General features: G+C 46.1%; 1 protein-coding gene across 1 annotated transcript in view; it reads right to left on the minus strand.

Annotated features, from left to right (window-relative positions):
- LPGAT1 (lysophosphatidylglycerol acyltransferase 1) overlaps window positions 1-22,915 on the minus strand; it is a 95,584-nt gene that overhangs the window by 25,209 nt on the left and 47,460 nt on the right. Inside the window, exons 5-7 of the mRNA XM_040430395.1 lie at window positions 6,876-6,994; window positions 2,999-3,094; window positions 297-570 (exon numbers count right to left, since the gene is read on the minus strand). Of these exons, the coding sequence (XP_040286329.1) occupies window positions 297-570; window positions 2,999-3,094; window positions 6,876-6,994 (489 nt within the window). The remainder of the gene's footprint in view (window positions 1-296; window positions 571-2,998; window positions 3,095-6,875; window positions 6,995-22,915) is intronic.

The raw sequence follows: 22,915 nt of genomic DNA on the forward strand, positions 1-22,915 counted from the left end.
GAGTCATATTGGTCTCCCAATATGGCCGCCACTACAAGGGTTTTCACTCCATTTCCCAGGACCTCTAGATAGCAAATATGTAGTTATACACCCCATGTCTCCCTATCTACTGCAGAACAAGAGAAAACTGCCATTCAGGGGTCTGGGAAAGTTTAGTGATCAGCAATATGGCCGCCCATTGCAGTTTCCACCCAAAGTCACTCAACTATCCAAAAAGCCTTAATGGATTTGGGGGGCATGCAGGCATCTAGAGCGACATCAACACGGTAATTAAGAACTTGCTGTGCCATCCTTACCCACGTGAGGCATGTCACCCCCTGCTGGAGTGCCATTCTCTTGCTGTGCCAGCAACGTGTTCAGGATCACTTGTGTCGCCCCCAGTCTCGGGAGGGTGACGTGAGTAATAAATGGCAAGTTATTTTTTTTGGCATATAACTGGCTTGTTTCCCTTCTTTTCCTGAGAAAGCCGCCCTCTGGAAATAAGATGATCCACTTTCGGTCTCGACTCCTGTAGTATTTTTCTAGATGGACCTTCAGGAGGACCAGCTGCTGGTCACGGTAAGCTTTACCCTGAGAAGATACAAGAGCGCAGACTGATCAGAGCGGATCGGTGCCATCTGATTGATCGCTTTACATGCATTTCAATGATTAGACTGTAAAAAAAAAAAGAGCATTACACAACGTACAGGACGCTGCGCCCGTGGGCAACGGTAACAGATAGAAGCAATTTCCATAATAACCCTCCAGATTCCTCGCTGCGGCCACGTAAGTGCCTGGAGCACTACTCTGTGAACGGAGCACCTGCAGAGTCTCTATTAGCACCAGTGTCTTCCACAGAAGCCGCTAGTATCCTGTTAGAAGGCCTCTGCAAGGGAAGCTTTGCTGGCGGATTAGGCTTCTTCAGTCTCTAAGCGGAATATCAGAGGATAGCTATTCTTTTAGGGCTCATGCACACGACCATATGTATTTGCGGTTCTGCACAAAATGGATCTGCAAGAAATACGGATGGACATCCCTGTGCAATACGCTTTTTGCGGAACAGAACAGCTGGCCCCTAATTAACCAGTCCCTATCCTTGTCCGTAACGCGGACAATAATAGGACATGTTCTATTTTTTTGCAGAATCGTACATACGGAAAACGGAATGCACACTGAGTAACTTCCGTTTTTTTTTTTTTTTTTGCGGACCCATTAAGATGAATGGTTCCTCATACGGTCTGCAAACAAAAAACAGAACGGACACAGAAGAAAATAGGTTCATGTGCATGAGCCACTTATTGTTCCTTCCCCTCACTTTTGGTTTATTTTCAGTTGGCTTTTTAAGGTGGGATGGGGCCAAGCTCTCTCCTGGTATTACTATGAGCTTCTAGCTTCCAAATCCTGCCTGGAGAGTAATTACGGTATATGAGTGCGGTATTCTATGCGATACTTAATAGACAGATGATCTTTTGCTTTCTGTGTATTGTTCTTCTTTACAAAATAAATAACTTATTTTCCTAAAAAAGAAATGAATGGGTCCGCATCCGATCCGCAAAAAATATGCAGAGAAGATGTGGAACAAAAATATAGTTGTGTGCGCGGCGCCTAAAGCGGAGAACCCCTTTAAATGGAATCAATACAATTCCTGAGTCTCTGAAGTCCTGAAGGTGCGGGGCTTCCTCCACTTAATCTTGTATCCAGCGTTGTCCTCATTTGGTAATATCTAAACAATGACTGAACAGAAGACACACAACTGCCTGAAAGAATGTAAACCGGAGAGGCATTACTGCTGCTCGGGGTCTGGGTGGTGTCTGATGAAATACAGAACATCAAAGTGAAAACGTTCCCCGCCATCATGACCAAATAAGACCGACCCCTTAAAGGGGTTGTTGGCACTTCAGCAAACGGATTTATCATGTAGAGAAAGTTAATACCAGGCACTTACTAATGTATTGTGATGGTCCATATTGCCTCCTTCGCTGGCTGGATTCATTTTTTCCATTGCATTATACACTGCAGGTTTCCTTGGTTACGACCACCCTGCAATCCCATCTGTGGTGGTCGTGCTTGACACTATAGAAAATGCACTAGCTATGGTGCTCCCACGGTCCCCGGCCAACCAGGAGAGGCCAGGGGTTTTTCCTATAGGGTGCAAGCACGGACACAGCTGATGGATTGCAGGGTGGTCATAACCATGGAAACGAGCAAGTGTATAATGCGATGGAAAAATTAATCCAGCCAGAAAAGGAAGCAATTGTGGACAATCACAATACATCTAGTAAGTGGCTCCTATTAACTTCTTCTACATAATTAAGGCTATTGCAGAAGGGACGCAATCCCTTTAAAATGGAAAAGTGTGGAGGGGGAGGGGGGGACCGCAAAAACAAATACGGTCATGTGCATGGTGCCTTTTTCACACATTCACAGCAAAATCACAAGTTCTACATAAAAATAAAATAAAAAAACACAAAATCACTGTGATTTGGTGCAGATTTCCCTTTGGGTTCTTTTCTTAGATTTTTTTTAACAATTCCGCTAGGTAGGGACGTACTGTGCACTCATGTGCAAACTGCAATGGTTCAGATTTTTTTCCCATGACTTTCCTGTGACTATCTAGCATGCCAAAATGGTCCCTAACTCTAATTCTACCAGGTATAGGCCGTCCTTGGCGAGCTAAACATATCAGCAACACAGACGTCTCTCCTGTCTGCTGCAATGTCATCAGCGCAGGGAAAAAAATTTCAGCCCAGACTTTGGGTGCTTTGCCAAAATGGAATACAATTTTTAGCAAAGTTTCAGCTGGACATTGAGCCTCGCGGGGGGGGGGTTTAAAACAAGGCTACCATTCACTGACAGCAAGCAGACATTTGAAATGGCAAAACATAGCATATTTAAAAATGACAGATCATTTTTTCATCACAAAATAGCAATGTTATATATATATATATATATATATAAAAAAAAAAAATAAAAAAAAAGCCCCAACATATTTCCCCAAACACACAACAGATTGGCTTACCTGTCGTATGAAAAAATCTCCGTGCACAAGAGACACCACCCCGAAATTGGTGTATTTGAAAATATGGTCCATTAACCACATCATCTGCCGGACGACCTATAATAGAAACAAAAAGATGAAAAAAAAAATACAAAAAAAAAAATGAAATATAGAAAAACACAAAAATCCTCCAACACTAGTCCAGAAAATGTCACTGCAGCTTCTACAGCACAATAATAATTGGTCTCCTTCAAAGAGCAGACGTCCTGCGCTGACCCCGCAGCCTCGGAGTACGGAGCAGCACTTGGCCCCTGCAGCAGCTCAGAGCCTGTGAAAGCAGCTGAGGTAAGCGGACCTCCTTACACTGATCGTTATTAGGGCCGTCAGATCGTCATGCAGGTCAAGAATATAATCAGAGGCGTTTAAGAAAAGACGAAAGCCAAGAAGAAGTAGTCGTGGTAATGTAATGCATGTACTCAGTGACTGCACCAGCAGAATAGTGAGTGCAGCTCTGGAGTATAATACAGGATGTAACACTGGATCAGTACAGGATAAGTAATGTATGTACACAGTGACTCCACCAGCAGAACAGTGAGCGCAGCTCTGGAGTATAATACAGGATGTAACTTAGGATCAGTACAGGATAAGTAATGTAATGTATGTACAAAGTGACTCCACCAGCAGAATAGTGAGTGCAGCTCCGGAGTATAATACAGGATGTAACTTAGGATCAGTACAGGATAAGTAATGTAATGTATGTACACAGTGGACTGCACCAGCAGAATAGTGAGTTGCTAAGCTCCGGAGTATAATACAGGATGTAACTCAGGATCAGTACAGGATAAGTAATGTATTGTATGTACACAGTGACTGCACCAGCAGAATAGTGAGTGCAGCTCTGGAGTATAATGCAGATGTAACATAGGATCAGTTACAGGATAAGTAATGTAATGTATGTACACAGTGACTGCACCAGCAGATATGTGAGTGCAGCTCTGGAGTATAATACATGATGTAAACTCAGGATCAGTACCGGATAAGTAATGTAATGTATGTACACAGGTGACTGCACCAGCAGAATAGTAGAGTGCAGCTCTGGAGTATAATACAGGATGTAACTGAGGATCAGTACAGGATATGCTAATGTAATGTATGTACAACAGTGACTGCACCTGCAGAATAGTGAGTGCAGCTCTGCAGTATACTAAAGGATGTAACTGAGGAATCAGTACAGGATAAGTAATGTAACTGTATGTACTTAGTGACTGCACCAGCAGAATAATGACTGCGGCTCCAACTTAATGTTCCTGATATCTACATTACTGAGCCCAGGAATCTGCAACGTCCATCGTCCCTTTATAGAATACAGGCATCAAATGTGGAAAACTGGTCTCCGCCAGTAGACAGTGGGGGCCTGGCCTTGCCGATCCTCTGCCATTATATGTTGCCGGTGATTGGCAGCTGGAGGCCACGTCATGAGGAAGCCATTATCACGTTTACAAGAATTGCTAAAATAGATGCAAGGGCATCAGAGCCTAAACCCGGATCAGCACTTTCTGAGGCTCCTCGCATTATGGGATTATTGACATGTCGGAATATTTCTGTCACTCCCAATTAAACAGCACTGGTATCTCAAGTGCACGATCCGTCCATGCACTACAGCGCGGGTCTGTGTGCGCTGGTAATCTGGTTTCTTTCAGTATCTGGGATAGAGTTAGGGCTCATGCACACAAACGTATTTTCTTTCTGTGTCCATTCCGTATTTTTGCGGACTGTATACGGAACCATTCATTTCAATGGGTCCACCAAAAAATTCATAAAATGGAAGTTACTCCGTGTGCATTCTGTTTCCATATGTCCATTCTGCAAAAGAACAGAACATGTCCTATTATTGTCTGCATTACGGACAAGGATAGGACTGTTCTATTAGGGGCCAGCTGTTCTGTTCCGCAAAATATGGAATGTGCACGGACGTCATCCATATTGTGAAGGCCGCAAAATACATATGGTCGGGTGCATGAGCCCATAGATAGAGGTACAGGATTAGAAAAACATGGCTGCTTTCTTCCAGAAAGAGCGCCACACGGTCCACAGGTTGTCTCTGGTATTGCAGCTTAGCTCCACTGAACTGAATGGAACTTAGCTGTAATACCAGACACAACCTGTGGACAAGGGTGGCGCTCTTTCTGCAAAGAAGCAGCTATATTTTTCTTATCCTACGCAACCACTTTCATCATGGCAGTTTTAAAATTTCGAAGGTATTATCACTATAAACTTTTTTTTTTTTTTTTATAACCGTTTAAAAGGGGTTGTCCACCTTAGAAAACCCACTGTTATAGCCAGGATCAACCCAAGTAAACGAGACATATTGCCTGGTAGGGTTGACCCTGCTTATTAAAATATCTGTCATGAAAATCAGTTGCGCCGTTCCTGAGAATGTAAATGAGGACTTCAATGCACTCAGGGGTGGGGCCTATTCGCTTGTGCGCCTCAACTTCCCAGTGGTGGCCACGCCCCTCATTGCACTGAAGCCCTCAATTACATAAAGTGGGAACAGATTTTCACAAGAGAGGTATCATTTTAATCAGCGGGAGCAACCCAACAAGGCAGTATAATAGGGTTGATCTTGCTAATGAGTGCTCTTTAAAGGTGTTTTCCCACTGACAACACTTATCCCCTGTCCACAGGATAGGGGATAGGTTTCTGCTAGCTGGGAATTCACAAACATGAAAGTCCCGGACTCTCCTTTGAGAATGGAGCTGTGATGAGCGTGTGACCACTGATCCATCTACGTGTATGGGACCGCCAAGTGCAGCACTGGACACTTAGGGCTTGTTCACACGACAGTTACGCCTCCGTGCTGTCCGCAATGCACGGGCACCGGCCGTGGGGCTGCCGCATGTGGATCGTGACCCTATTCACTTGAATGGGGTCGGAAATCCGTCCGTTCCGCAAAAAGATAGAGCAAGTTCTATTTTTTTTGCAGTGCGGAGGCACGAAACAGAACCCACGGAAGCACTCCGTAGTACTTCCGTAGGGTTCCGTTCCATACCACATCTCCGGATTGGTGGACACATTCAAGTGAATGGGTCCGCATCCGTGATGCGGAATGCACTCGGCCGGTGCCCCGTGTATTGCGGACCTGCTGCATGCGGGCCGCAATACGGCAACGGGGGGGAAACGGTCGTGTGAACAAGCCCTTACTCTGACAGTCCCTTAGAAGTGCACAACACTGGGGACCTGCACTGTATTACACAGGCATCCCACTGATTTGAGCACTGTGTAATGCTTTGTTTCCCCTGTGGTGGCGCTGTAGGGTAGATGAACCCTTATTGCCAGGTCCCAGCACTGATCGCTGGAGGTCCCAGCAGGGACACCCTGTGTGATAAGCTTATCATCAGGGGAACCTTCTAACAAGCAGGGAACCACTTTAATAAGAAATGTGACCTGGGAAAGAGGACTACAGGATATATATGGCACGCTGCCATAGGCAGCAGTGCCGGGCCAGGAGTAGAGAACACAGGGTGGCGGTCATTCAATAGTTGCACAGTTGTCTCACAATCAGGCAGAGCGTTTCATAACCACCCTCTGCCCAATCCCTATGGAAGTGGTCTGGCAGGTCAGCGCAGTCGCTTAGCTTTACTAATAGAATCTAGCTCCCTCTGCTGGTAGGCTTTAGATAAAAAAAAAGTGTATATGCCCCAGATATAAATCAGAGACCAGCCAGACAAACCCTTTAAGGAGTTCATCAGCAATAGAAGTGTATGAGAGTCATTGGGGACCATAATAAACTTTTCATTAGAACCCATCGAGCGCAGAGTGTTTAGTCCCGGAGAACACAAAGCTCCCCTTTGCCCCCCTGGAGGATAGAGCCAGTTTCCACAGAGAGACATCATACCATGCCTTTGTCCTGCAGGCACATCATCAGCGTGCAGACGTCCCCCGTTGCTTGATGATTCACCAACATTACAGCTTCGTCTTCTGTGATCGTGTGGACGTCGTCGCCCCATTCAATGACTGCAATGACAAGGAAACGCCAGCGTTAGTCTTCGGAGCTCCTACAGAGGGCGCACGTTGTGACACAGGATGAAAACCAGCCAGGCGACCGCTCGTCTGCAGGCTGTACTGTGAACGGCATGCCAAGAAGATTCGCCACTCACATGTAACCGCAACGCGCTTCTTTGCAACCAAACGTTAGATGTGCGCTGGTCTCCCAAGTAAAACGATCTGTCGTCCCCCCCCCCCATACAGATTTTCACCTGCGTTCCAGAGAAATTCTTGTTGTAACTGCTCAGTGCAACAAGGGTGTCGCTGTTGCACCTAAAGCCATGCTACTTATATTGCCCATGCCCCAGCAGTGGAGACATGTTCGCCTCGGGGATCGGCACACACAGAGCACAGACCTGATGCTTGCCAGCAGAAGGAGTCAGTACTGCAGGGCGTGCCAATCCTGAGACAAATGCGCAGGCGCACGAGTACAGGCCCAGAGTGAGATTATGTCACCACTGCTGGCCCTGTCACTGAAAGATTTGGAAGGGGGGTGTTTCGGGGCAGACAGCAATAAGGAGCGTAGCCTTTTGGTGCAATGGTGACACCCTGATTGCACCGAGCAGTGAATTTGAATACCAGAAAAATCTGGTTCTGAATTTCTCGCAGGAACCAATCGGGATGGAAGACAACTCAGGAGAACAGCGCACATGTAACAATTCATCTGGATTGAGCAGGTATGGAGGGACATATCCATTTAGAACTATTTGTAAAGTGGCCATTTTTATTTAAAATCTGCAACTGAAAATTCAGTTCCCATCTCTGCAAATCCACGCGCCTGCCACCAATACAGGTTTAGGGAACCGATTTTCAGTCGTAGAAAATAGCGCCACAAAATCTGCAGCGAGTAAAGCACCCCATAATACGCTGTACATGATGAGCGATCGTGTGGATGCTGTAGCACTAATGGCCTGTGCCAATGGAGAGGGTGCTCCTGCTTCACACCCCACCGCCAGTCCGATTACGGGGGCTTGAAGCGTTAGGAGTAACCCTAAACATATGCTTGGCATTTTACATGCACAGGAACCAATGTAATGTCATATAGACAAAAAAAAAAATTGAAAAATAAAGAAGTCAACTGAATTAAAAAAATAATGAAAAACTAAAACAAATTTAATACATATACATATTTTTAATAAACAAAAAAAATAAAAAATAAGCATTAAAAAACACACGCATCAAGTATCCTCGAACTTGCAATAACACGTACAATAAAAGGTAATTTGTCAATTATGCTAAAAGGTAAAGGGTATAAAAGATGAAAAAAATTATAAAGTAAACTTTAATTTATATATGCCAAAAATAATTTCCCAAAAAAAAATCCACAAGCGGTCACCAACTATGAGACCATAAAGGACAATTTCGATTTTAATTAAAAAAAATAAAAAAATGGCTAATTAAATACAGTGAGGCAAAAAAAGAAAAATTTCATGTGGTCCTTAAGGCCCCTTTCAGACGAGCGGGACGGATAGGTCCGGATGCGTTCAGTGAGAAACTCGCACCAATTTGCAAGGAAAGTTCAGTCAGTTTTGTCTGCGATCGCGTTCAGTTGTTTTCCGCCCGGTGCAATGCGTTTTGATGCGTTTTTCACGCGCGTGATAAAAAACTGAAGGCTTACAAACAACATCTCCTAGTGACCATCAGTGAATACCGCATCGCTTCCGCACTTGCTTCCGGATGCAATGCGTTTTTCACTGAAGCCCCAATTCACTTCTATAGTCAGGGGCTGCGCGAAAACGCAGAATATAGAACATGCTGCGATTTTCACGCAACGCAGAACTGATGCATAAAAAACAGAGCCATTGAAATGAATGGGTCAGGATTCAGTGCGGGTGCTGTGCGTTCACGTCACGCATTGCACCCACGCGGAAAACTCGCTCCTGTGAAAGGGCCTAAGTGAAAAATCTAAAGTTTTGTGTCTGCGGCTTCAGTTTCCATGGTAACCGACTACAAACAAACCCTGCATAGTGTGCTATTCCCTCCCATCTGACCCCAGTTTCTTACAAAACATACATTCGGCAGATCGACAAGACAGGAGACAGAACAGTGAGCAGGATCAGACTACACAGGGTGTGTTTGTAGTCTGTAACCATGGAGACACAAGGGCCCACACAGGCGCGAAAGAGGACAAAAAACTGAAGATTGTTAATAAAAGGGTTTGTGAGGAAGTTTTCTACCCTGATCCCTGATCCACGGGATAGGGAATATGGAGTCTGATCAGCGGGGGTTGGACTGTTGGGGCCCCTACTGATCAGGAGAATTGTGGCCCTGCTGAAAAGAAACTAAGTACAGCTATTGGCAATCTCAGGCAGCTCCATAGAGATGAATATGGCAGAAGCACGCGTGCTTGACCACTGCTCCAGTCATAGAGGGAGAAACGGGACGCGTGTTCTCATGACCGGAGGGGGGATGAATAGGGGAGGAGGTCCAAACTTGGTACAACCGCCTCTGCAAATTTGCATTGCTTGCAAGGCCTATAACAGGGATCAGCAACCTTCGGCACTCCAGCTGTGGTGAAACTACAACTCCCAGCATGGACACCTCCTAGGCTATTCTCAGAACTAAATGGAGCATGCTGGGAGTCGTAGTTTCACAACAGCTGGAGTGCCCGAGGTTGCTGATCCCTGGACTATAAGTACCGACGAGGCAAATTCATATTATTCTGACCCTGCTGGTTGCCATATGACGGATCCGTAAACCACGCATTGTTGTATGGACACGTCCACGGGCCTTTACTCAGACTGGACGAGTTTCCAAGAGACCAACTGGGCAAAACTCTGTATAAAGTCCTCCAGTTCTGTCATAGCAGCTCTATTACATCTCTGTAGAAAACAGAGCCACCGTACGGCTGAGTGCGGGAGCCGCAAATATCGCCCTCTCTAAAACCAGACGCCGAAGAACAGGCTTTCATTTCTGCTCAGTATGAATAAAAGATAGCACGGCTGCTGAAAATAGAAGAAGATGCAGAGTCATGATGTGGCAGATCCTAAATAGACCTCCCTGTCAATCATCGTTACCCTACTAAAAGGGTTCTCTAGAGAGTTGTAGAGTGGTGCGAAGAGAAAACGGAGCGGACAGGGACGACCATGCGCATTCCGTAGGAACGATGGATTTTCCGGACTGATCACTGACTTAAACAAACTGCACACAGAGGTCCAGGCTGACCGCAGCCCCCGTACAGGAGAGGGGACCCGCCATTGAGATGGAACACTACAGCGTCATAAATCACTAGGATGCAGCGAGTTTGGGTCGGCCCGAGCCAGTCTTCTCAGAAATTCAGCCGTCACTTGGACTTGTCTGAAACCGCCCTACGTGTGTGATATAAGATCAGGCATACTGAAAATATAAACTGCCCCGATCCTTACTCTCCTGACACCTCTATACAACATGGTAGACGGGTTCCCACAGATTTTGTTGCCATAACTACAATGGTATGACCACCCTTTAAGAGTCCAGTGGGTGGTCGTAATTCGTATCGACAGCTATCTCTATATGTACAGTGGGCGGACGACTAGTGATTGACAGCTAAGCCCAGAAAAAAGCAAGGTTTACTAAGTGATGGCCCCTTCCTCAGGATAGACTGAGCGGCGGAGGGCCGACACCCCGCACCCCCTCCCGGATCAGCTGTTAGGGTGTAGCTCCGTTACCAGACGTTGTCGTCGTAACTAACACAGCCTCTGTAACCTTATAGTGGAAGGAGCCTGTTACCACGTTGGTCAATGGAAGCAGCGATGGGCGCCGACACCAACATCCGGGCTATACCCAAACAGAGGATAGACGGGGATGGAGGGTGTTGGACCCCCACCGATCAGATAGTGATGTCCCATCCTGAGGATAGTCCATCAATTAGTAAAGGCTGGACAACCCCTTTAAATAAAGGATCAGTATTGAAAAGTTTTGTTGAATATTTTACCATAAAAACTACATAATCAGCTTGCTCAGCTCCTCCTGCGCTGCATGTTCAACCTCAAAGGCTCCATTTAATATTATAAAATGTAAAATATACAGTCATGTGAAAAAATTAGGACACCCTTTGAAAGCATGTGGTTTTTTGTAACATTTTTAATAAATGGTTATTTCATCTCCGTTTCAACAATACAGAGAGATTAAAGTAATCCGACTAAACAAAGAAAACTGAAGAAAAGTCTTTTCAAGATCTTCTGTAAATGTCATTCTACAAAAATGCCTATTCTAACTGAGGAAAAAGATAGGACACCCTTGCCCCTAATAGCGAGTGTTACCTCCTTTGGCTGAAATAACTGCAGTGAGACGGTTCTTGTAGCCATCTACCAGTCTTCGACATCGGTCTGAGGAAATTTTACCTCACTCCTCAATGCAGAACTTTTTCAGCTGTGAGATGTTTGAGGGGTTTCTTGCACGTACAGCCCTTTTCAAGTCACCCCACAGCATCTCAATGGGATTCAAATCTGGACTTTGACTTGGCCATTCCAGGACTCTCCATTTCTTCTTTTTCAGCCAATCTTTGGTTGATTTACTAGTATGTTTTGGGTCATTGTCATGTTGCATGGTCCAGTTCCGCTTCAGCTTTAATTTTCTAACTGATGGTCTCACATGTTCTTCAAGCACCTTCTGATACACAGTAGAATTCATCGTGGATTCTATGATGGTGAGCTGACCAGGTCCTGCTGCAGCAAAGCAGCCCCAAACCATGACACTTCCACCTCCATGCTTCACAGTTGGTATGAGGTTCTTTTCTTGGAATGCTGTGTTTGGTTTACGCCAAACATGTCCTCTGCTGTTGTGTCCAAAAATTCAATTTTGTGACCTCATCTCGTCCAAAGAACATTATTCCAGAAGTCCTGGTCTTTGTAACTTTAATCGCTGGCCAATGTCAGTCTGGCCTCGATGCTTTCTCTTGGAAAGCAAAGGTTTCCTCTTGCACACCTCCCATGCAAGTTAAACTTGTACAGTCTCTTTCTGATTGTAGAGGCACTGTACTTCTACATCAACAGTAGCCAGAGCCTGCTGTAGTTCTCGAAGATGACACTTTAGGGTTTTTGGATACCCTCTTTTAGCATCTTGCGGTCTGCTCTTGGGGTGAACTTGCTGGGGCGACCAGTCCTGGGCATGTTGGCAGTTGTTTTGAAAGCCCTCCACTTGTAGACTATCTTCGGACAGTGGAATGGCTGATTTCAAAATCTTTTGAGATCTTTTTAAATCCCTTCCCAGACTCATAGGCTTGCTACAATCTTTTTTCTGAAGTCCTCTGACAGCTCTTTTGCTCTCACCATGGTGCTCACTCTCACTTCAACAGTCAGGAGCACACCAAACTAAATGTCTGAGGTTTAAATAGGGCAAGCCTCATTCAACATGCAGAGTAACGATCTACTAATTATGTGCACCTGGTGTGATATACCTGTGTGAGATCTGAGCCAATTTAAGAGGGAATACATGTGAGGGTGTCCTATCTTTTTCCTCAGTTAGAATAGGCATTTTTGTAGAATGACATTTACAGAAGATCTTGAAAAGACTTTTCTTCAGTTTTCTTTGTTTAGTTGGATTACTTTAATCTCTCTGTATTGTTGAAACGGAGATGAAATAACCATTTATTAAAAATGTTACAAAAAACCACATGCTTTCAAAGGGTGTCCTAATTTTTTCACATGACTGTAAAAAGAATTTGAACATTTACAAAAGTAAAATCTTTTTAGGTAGTAACTGGCTCCAGGAAACATTGCTAGAAAACTCAATATACTTGGTACTTATGTCTCAGGGTTTAGCTCGACGGTGCGGCCAGAGGACGGCAGAAATTGTGGACGATTTTAACTCTACGCAGTAGTGTCTGGATGTAGTATATGTCCAGTCCAGCACAGGCCCCTGTTCGGCTCTCACCTCTCCTGTCACAGGCAGCCCTGTGCCGACATGTACAGATGATACTCAGATTGGGGAAGCCTTGAAGGGTCAAACTGGTACAAACCACAACGGGTACACTGAAGCGTCTGCTCCTGGAACCACTGCCATGCTTTGCTTCAGGAAATGCCACACATTGTGGACAGTCAGATGCACAAGAGACCTTCTGCTAATAGTCACCCCGCAGCAGGACAGAAGCATCGCTGTACAGGACAGCACAGTTCCTGGTCGGGAATAATAGTCTTTAAAGGTGTCCCTGCCCACAAGAGCTTACAATCTAAATTTGGGTACCTTGGCCTGAGGCACTAATCTAGTCTACCATACACATGAAATCAGACCGGATCCCACCCACACTCCCACCCCATACACACGCCCGCCCACACTCCCACCCCATACACACGCCCGCCCACACTCCCACCCCATACACACGCCCGCCCACACTCCCACCCCATACACACGCCCGCCCACACTCCCACCCCATACACACGCCCGCCCACACTCCCACCCCATACACACGCCCGCCCACACTCCCACCCCATACACACGCCCGCCCACACTCCCACCCCATACACACGCCCGCCCACACTCCCACCCCATACACACGCCCGCCCACAATCCCACCCCATACACACGCCCGCCCACAATCCCACCCCATACACACGCCCGCTCACAATCCCACCCCATACACACGCCCGCCCACAATCCCACCCCATACACACGCCCGCCCACAATCCCACCCCATACACACGCCCACTTGGCTTGGCAGGGCTTGCATGTGTTGGGAATGGATATAGGGGAGAAACCTGCTGCCAGACAGAAACCTCTGGCTGTGGCTCATCTCCCACAGTACAAAAGGATCGGGCATGTTGAAATCCAGTTGTCCGATCCTTATCATCCATGACATTTGATGTCAGGGAAGAGTTGGGACATCTCTATACACGGATGGTCGGCCAGTCCCATGGAAATCATAGCGTTTGGATGACTTTAATGTATATTGCCTGCTTTCGACTCTCTAGCGGATGGGGGAAATAACTACAACTTCCAGCATGTCCCAACAGGGCATGCTGGGAGTTGCAGTGTCACCATAGCTGGAGACCACTGATCCAACGTCTCCTGAACCCGGCGGTGTTACAGCTCCAGGTTGTGAGCTGTACAGGGCATCTATAGAGGTGTATGGCGCCATACTGGACCATTGAATTGCTTCCAAATGGAGGTTTTTTAATACAGACTAGAGGTGCCATATGGCAGCACACAACTGACATACTGATGGCAGCCAATACCGTGCCCATAGAAGCTGTCATTGAGCCTCCCACAGACGTGGCGGTGCACTTACCTCCCCACGACTCACCCCTCATAGGAGTTGCCTGCCGATTCTCGTAACAGCACAGGGATTGCGATTTATGTAATTCTCTAATAGATCAGTGTAGATTTACCAAAAATGGCAATTTCCTCTCTGCGGGCGGACATGCTAAGCAATAGAGTGAGGGCAGGAGACGGTGTTCATAGACTTCAATGCACTTAAAATTCATAGGACAGTTCTGCATGGGCGCCTCCAGAAAGCGTGGCCACAGGAACAGCAGATATTGCCTGCGTAAGCAATCCCTGATCACTTACATGGCGGTTTACAAGGTGCCTTACATTTCTACACTTTATACATGGGCAGGGGCTGCCAGATGAGGGTAGTGCTCCATATTGCCAAGTTCCAGCTCTCCACGGCACCAATTCATTACATTTTACTGCACACATCTCTCTTTTACCAGACCCTAATAAATATTCTTTACATTTTCTAGTCTGTTTTTATTTTTGGATTATAGATTAATTTTTTCTGTACGTGATTATGGAGGGGGGGGAACGACACGCTTTACAGCAGCCACCATGGGGCACAGGTACCTGCAGACTGGAGACGATTCATTCTCTACTATGGGAGGATGTAGTGGGCATGCTCTGTGATCTGTGCAGTCAGTGGTCATTGTACAGGACAGAGCTTAAAGGGGTTCTGCAGTTTTTTTAAACTGATGATCTAGCCTCTGGATAGATCATCAGCATCTGATCGGCGGGGGTCCGAAACCCAGGACCCCTGACGATCAGCTGTTTGAGAAGGCAGCGCCGCAGCCTTCTCGCCGTTTACCACTGACCCAGTGACGTCACGACTAGTATCACTGGCCTGGGCGGGGCTAAGCTCCATTCAAGTGAACAGAGCTTAGCCCCGCCCAGGCGAGTTGATACTAGTAATGACGTCACGGGGCCTGCGGTAAACAGCGAGAAGGCTGACGGTGCTCCTGGAGCGCCGCTGCCTTCTCAAACAGCTGATCGTCAGGGGTCCCGGGTGTCGGACCCCCGCCGATCAGATGCTGATGATCTATCCAGAGGATAGATCATAAGTTTAAAAAAACTGCAGAACCCCTTTAAGCTCTGAACATCACCTATGGTGAATGGTGGATCCTGTGTTACCAATACAGAAGGGTGAACTCTCATTGTAATCTTGCCTGTGATGATAATGAGAGGACTGCTGAGAAGTGATCTCTACACTAGACGAATTGGCAGCCTATTATGACATGAAGGAAAACATTCTTCCAACATTCTAAGAAAATCACCTATTTTTTAAGGATTGAGGGTCTGATATCTTGTGGGGGGCGGAATGAGCACTCAGAGGTATCATTTTTGTAACATACATGGCAGATCTGGGGGCTCTTCTTAGACCATGGCAATCCATCAGCACCCCGTCCACACATCAGCGGGAATCAAAAGGCACTGACCACTTAAATGGGGTTATCAAATAGTAAAAATACCCCTCACAATGCCCGGTCTCCTCCTATAGACAATACCTACCCTGGCACCCGCGTCCCTCCGGATCCCTGCACGGCCACCGCTGCATCTCCTCGTCGTTCGGATCAAAACATCTGGCGACGGAAAGAGCAGCCAATGGCAGGCCGCGACAGTGACCAGCAATTGGCTGCTACCAACCCTCCACCACCCCCGGTATGCGACGGGGAGATGCAGCAGTGGCCGTGCAGGGATCCTTTATTATTCCTGCTAGAAGCTATGAATGAATTGCTATCAGTCTGCAATAAGGGTACAGAGGGGTGGTAACCAGTTTGGGGGGGGGGGGGGGGTTTCTCATGCATAGTCTGACAATGGCAGCACTCACTGGATACAGTCAGACCATGTTTGGGAATTGCATAAATAACAATTGTTCGCATAAAATCCATTAGATTATCCTGACACTAGAAATCACTTCCGGACGTTCTGACCGTTACCAGAATACCAGCATCTATAGCCCGGGCCACTTCCCTCAGACACATGGCCTCACAAAGCCACATCTGCCAGTTAAATGACGGGTATATACTACAGAGGAGCTCATATAATGGAGGCTACGATGAGGAGGGGGGGGGGGACTGATGTGCCAGGTTATCAATACTTTGGCTTCTGTGTGTCCACCATCATATACGTCCATCTATACCAGTGGTGGCAAACCTATGGCTTATCCCATCCTCTCTGTGGGCACCCACGCCCTGGAAGAAGTCTATGGTGTACCAATATGTCTTACACTTATCCTGTCATTCATCAGCGCAGGGCGCACTACGAACAGCGCAGGCAGCGCAGGGCGCACTACGAACAGCGCAGGGCGCACCACGAACAGCGCAGGGCGCACCACGAACAGCGCAGGGCGCACTACGAACAGCGCAGGGCGCACTACGAACAGCGCAGGGCGCACTACGAACAGCGCAGGGCGCACTACGAACAGCGCAGGGCGCACTACGAACAGCGCAGGGCGCACTACGAACAGCGCAGGGCGCACTACGAACAGCGCAGGGCGCACTACGAACAGCGCAGGGCGCACTACGAACAGCGCAGGGCGCACTACGAACAGCGCAGGGCGCACTACGAACAGCGCAGGCAGCGCAGGGCGCACTGAATGCAGGCAGGTTATTATAGCTAAATGATAAAGTACATGGAAGATAGACTGTACTGGACTGTAGTATTCAGGGTGAACTGCCGTGTTGGCACTTTGTGATCAATGAGTGGGTTTTTGGTTGCAGTTTGGGCACTCGGCCTCTAAAAGGTTCACCATCACTGATCTATATGGTGACTAGTGCTCAACTGAATGTGGATATGATAAAAGGAGTTGACTGACCCTTTTTATGGATGTAATAGGGGTTCACCGCACACCCCATATTAGATTGAACAGAGGGCTGGTAAAAAAACGCAAGGACCTGACTTGTCCCACTGATTTCAGAGGGTGCTGCCTACTGCCTGGGTAGCCGGCCGTTCCTCTATGATAACATGGACTGGCATGAAAACCCATCCTCCATGATCAGCTCACGGGCTGTCAGATACACATGTAAAGGTGTGCAATGTGCGCTGTGGGTCAGGACGTGATGCAACCACTTCACTTCCTATCTGGGTAACCAACCATGAGAACATGTGGCAACGTGCGCTAAATTGGTGACAGGAAGTGCTGGCTGTTCTGCAATAGACTACATGGCGGTAATACAGAGGTGTGAGCAAGACATGAGATCTTAGCACAAGAAATCATGGGCGACAACAAGCAAAAGGAGAAGGTGGAGGCAGAAACAAGAGGCGAAGTGTTGTCTGTGTTTCTATAGATCTAATCTACAGGTACATAAAAAGTTGAGAAACAGTTTACACACATCATCCTGTACTGATCCTGAGTTACATCCTGTATTATACCCCAGAGCTGAACTCACTATTCTGCTGGTGCAGTCACTGTGTACATACATTACTTATTCTGATCCTGAGTTACATCCTGTATTATACTCCAGAGCTGCACTCACTATTCTGCTGGTGCAGTCACTGTGTACATACATTACATTACTTATCCTGTACTGATCCTGAGTTACATCCTGTATTATACCCCAGAGCTGCACTCACTATTCTGCTGGTGCAGTCACTGTGTAGATGCATTAAATTACTTATCCTTTACTGATCCTGAGTTACATCCTGTATTATACCCCAGAGCTGGACTCACTATTCTGCTGGTGCAGTCACTGTGTACATACATTACATTACTTATCCTGTACTGATCCAGAGTTACATCCTGTATTATACTCCAGAGCTGCACTCACTATTCTGCTGGTGCAGTCACTGTGTACATACATTACATTACTTATCCTGTACTGATCCTGAGTTACATCCTGTATTATACTCCAGAGCTGCACTCACTATTCTGCTGATGGAGCCCCGTTGTAAGTATTATAATGAATCACCACACAAGGTTGTCAAATTATGCATACATTTTCAGGAGGAATAACAGAGCAGCGGTACAATGCACAGCTGTATGAAAAGATGCTCCAGGATTGTTAGTACATGGTAACACAAGTATTTTACAATACAAGTAACACAAGTATCATCTTCCTGCGGAGGCCGCCATCACTGCACGTTCTCTACACCGTCTTCAATGGAAGTAGAAGACAAGACAACTCCGTAGGAGAGCGAGCCATAGGAGTACATGTAATGCTCCAGTATGTTGTGTGCTATATAAATACATTTGACATCTTCCCCTTGGAAGGACAGCCATGCCAACGTGACCTCGGGGTATTTTTATTTTAAGACACAACATATGCCAACCCTGGATCGCTGCTCCTGAGGCACACACTATGTATTCTGCTGATCCTATAGACTGCTGGGAATTCTTACAAACCTATATAGACATACAAATCCTGAGACAAGAGCTTCAGAGGACGTGTCCCCTCTCCTGACATCTCTGCTTCAGAGAATACTCGGATTCTCTATGAAACAATTCGGTAGCATCCTTTCTCAGAACTCTTTGTGCCATCCCTCTGTTATTCCTCCTGAAAATGTAAAATTAAATTGACGACTGAGCGTTCTCGGCCCCCTTGTTAGTGTATTGTGCCACATACAATGTAACCTCGTGATAGGCGCACCTGAGCCATCTAAATCTCCGTGTCAACCTTCCCTAAACCCACCCTTGGCGCTTGCGTGGTACACCTGAAAACCACCGCATGCGCAGAGTGTCTGACCCTGTGTAGGCCGAGTTAGCAATTAGCAAGTTAGCAAGGTTTTTCTGAGATTTTATTACTGATGACCTATCCTAGGATGACAGACTCTGCTGTGTAAAACAGCAGGCACCCAGCAGGTATGGCAGCCGCTCAGGAACTGAGCGGGCCCCATATTTAAAGGGAACCTGTCACCGGGATTTTGTGTATAGAGCCGAGGACATGGGTTTCTAGATGGCCGCTAGCACATCCGCAATACCCAGTCCCCATAGCTCTGTGTGCTTTTATTGTGTCAAAAAACTGATTTGATACATATGCAAATTACCCTGAGATGAGTCCTGTCCCTGACTCGTCTCACATACAGGACTCATCTCAGGTTAATTTGCATATGTATCAAATCGTTTTTTTGACACAATAAAAGCACACAGAGCTATGGGGACTGGGTATTGCGGATGTGCTAGCGGCCATCTAGCAACCCATATCCTCGGCTCTATACACAAAATCCCGGTGACAGGTTCCCTTTAACCTCTTTAGGACACAGGGCGTACCTGTACACCCTGTGCATTTCCGATCACCGCCAGCCGCCGGTGCCTGCACAAATCATTGAGCAGGCACCTCGGCTAAATGCGCAGGGGGGTCCCGTGACCCCCCCATGGCGGCGATCGCCGTAAACCGCAGGGCAATTCAGACCTGCGGTTTGCAGCTTTTTATGATGCAGTGCCATCGTGTCTCCATGCGGCTGTAGGGTGGACCCGATGGCATGGAAGGCAGCGTAATGCCTTCCTTAGACATCGGCGGTGCCTTCCAATGACGAGCCTGTGAGATCCAGCCCCCTGGATCTCACAGGCCGGAAGCTGTATGAGTAATACACACAGTATTACTCATACAGCCAATGCATTCCAATACAGAAGTATTGGAATGCATTGTAAAGGAATAGACCCCCAAAAGTTGAAGTCCCAAAGTGGGACAAAAAAAAAAGTGAAAAAAAAATAAAGTTTTAGGTAAAATAAACAAAAACGTCATTTTCCCCAAATAAAGTTAAATGGGGGGGAAGGGGGGGGGGGGATTTGACATATTAGGTATCGCCGCGTGCGTATCGACCGGCTCTATAAACATATCACATGACCTAACCCCTCAGATGAACACAGTAAAAAATAAAAACTGTGCTAAATAAACCTTTTTTTGTCACCTTACATGACAAAAAGCACAACAGCAAGTGATCAAAAAGGCGTACGCCGACCAAAATAGTACCAATCTAACAGTCACCTCATCCCGCAAAAAATGAGCCCCTACCTGAGTCAATCGCCCAAAAAATAAAAAAACTATGGCTTAGAATATGGAGACAATAAAACATCATTTTTTTTGTTTTAAAAAGCTGTTAGTGTAAAACTTACATAATTTTTTTTAAAAAAGTATACATATTAGGCATCGCCGCATCCGTAATAAGTTACTCTATAAAAATATCACATGACCTAACCCCTCAGATGAACACCGTAAAATTTTTTAAATAAAAACGGTGTAAAAAAGCAATTTTTTGTCATCTTACATCACAAAAAGTATAATAGCAAGCGATCAAAAAGTTATATGCACCCCAAAATAGTGCCAAACAGTCATCTCATCCCGCAAAATATGAGACCCTACCTAAGATAATTGCCCAAAAACTGAAAAAAAAAAACTATGGCTCTCATACTATGGAGACACCAAAACATGATTTTTTTTGTTTCAAAAATAAAATCAGTGTAAAACTTACATACATAAAAAAAAATGTATACATATTAGGTATTGCCGCGTCCGTGACAACCTGCTCTATAAAATACCACATGATCTAACCTGTCAGATGAATGTTGTAAATAACAAAAAAAAAAAAAACGGTGCCAAAACAGCTATTTCTTGTTACCTTGCCTCCCAAAAAGTGTAATATAGAGCAACCAAAAATCATATGTACCCTAAACTAGTACCAACCAAACCTCCACCCTATCCCGTAGTTTCTAAATTGGAGTCACTTTTTTGAAGTTTCTACTCTAGGGGTGCAGCAGGGGGGCTTCAAATGGGACATGGTGTCAAAAAACCAGTCCAGCAAAATCTGCCTGGCTATGAGCTGTGCGCTACGATTGGCCAGCGCTGCAGCAAGGGACAACCCTAATACAAAAACTCTGCCCAGTACAACAGAGGGAGCTGCACACACCGGAGCCTATACCGGGCGAACGGAGCGGCGCCCAGACATACTAGTAAGTGCAGGGGGACCCCTGGGTGCCGCTCTGCCCACTGATATAGTTTGTTTTTAGTTTTTAAACTAGTGAAAGGTCCTATTTAAGGTGAAATAAGGCTGTGTCCTTAAGGAGTTATAGACCTGGCATCCAGTGCACTTGTACACCTGATGTCGGGAAGGGGTTAAATCTGTTGCAAATGATTTGAAAAACATGGCTGCTTTCTTTGAAAAATCTGTGCCATGTCTGCCTAAGTGACCGAAACCATGCTGCAATACCACATGCAACCTGTGGACAGGCGGGGGTGCTGTTTTTAGAAGAAAGCAGCCATGTTTTTGCCGGTCTTATTGTACTAAAACAACTGAGAATGTAGACCAACTGGGCACGTGCTCACCCTGAAAGAAGAAAATTAATTGCAGGACGTAACCAAGGTCAACATGGTAAAAACAGACCGATAGGATTTGACGGCACAATATCGTCTGCTGCATTCATTTTTGGGGGAATAATCCCAAAAGGTTTACTTAAAAGGTAGATAGCGTTTAGAAAAACAAAAAAAAACTTTATTAGAAATCTTATTAGCTATCTGCCCACTAGATAATACTCATTAAAAAGGATAGGAATATCCTTATCACCCTGTATAGTATATGTAGTGTGTAGATAGGTCGCCACCTAGAACTGCTTGAGGTGTGTCTTGGTTCAGTTAGGTACTTTCACACTTGGGTTGTTTGATTCCGGCAGGCAGTTCCGATCAGGCAAACTGTATGCAAACGCATGTCATTTTTTCTGACTGATCGGGCATTTTTCAGACTGATCAGGATCCTGATCAGTCTGAAAAATGCCTGATCAGTCACAAAAATGCATTGCAATACCGGATCCGTTTTTCCGGTGTCATCAGGCAAAACGGATCCGGTATTTATTTTTTTCTCATTTTTAAAGGTCTGCGCATGCGCAGACCGGAAGGACGGATACGGCATTCTGGTATTTTGATCCGGCACTAATACATTCCTATGGAAAAAAAATGCCGGCATTCGGGCAAATCTTCAGTTTTTTTCGCCGGAGATAAAACCGTAGCATGCTACGGTTTTCTCTTTTGCCTGATCAGTCAAAATGACTGAACTGAAGACATCCTGAACGGATTGCTCTCCATTCAGAACGCATGGGGATAAAACTGATCAGTTATTTTCCGGTATAGAGCCCCTGTGACGGAACTCAGCGCCGGAAAAGAAAACCGCTAGTGTGAAAGTACCCTAAGATCAAAATCACCTCAATCAGCCCAGCCACAGTATTTTGGCAACACATACAACTAGCACACACTACATTAAAAGGGTGAGGGGTGAAGCTGACAAACATATGCAGGGTCATGCACAGAGCTCCGCACCTATCTGTGACCTCTTTGTTATGTTATCACTGGGTACGCTGATATACGGTGCAGTCCTGCTTTCCCCGCCTGTCATGCTCGATTCAACCTCCTAATTCTGAGGCTACATTTGAAGTCTCTCCTTAAAGGGATTCTGTCACCAGGATTAACGCTATAGCGATATGTGCCCATTAGTCTCCATGCAGTGTTCACAATGATCCCACTGTTACTGCTCTGTGTGTGTTAGTTTTTTATAAGACTCTATCTTATTGATATGTAAATCACCTCCGTCAGGAGCCCAAGGGGTTGTCCCACGATATGTTGGCGCCCATCGATCCGGAGCCCAGCACCGCCTACCACTTAATTTATGCACAGTTGCACATGCACAGTTGACTCGTCGAAGCCGGTGCCAGGAGTCCGCTCAGGCGCAGACTACAGTGTCGTCTGCGCGAGATTACGGCACCGAGAAGAACTGATG

This window comes from Bufo bufo, chromosome 4, assembly GCF_905171765.1.
Source record: "Bufo bufo chromosome 4, aBufBuf1.1, whole genome shotgun sequence".
In the NCBI taxonomy this organism is placed as follows: domain Eukaryota; kingdom Metazoa; phylum Chordata; class Amphibia; order Anura; family Bufonidae; genus Bufo; species Bufo bufo.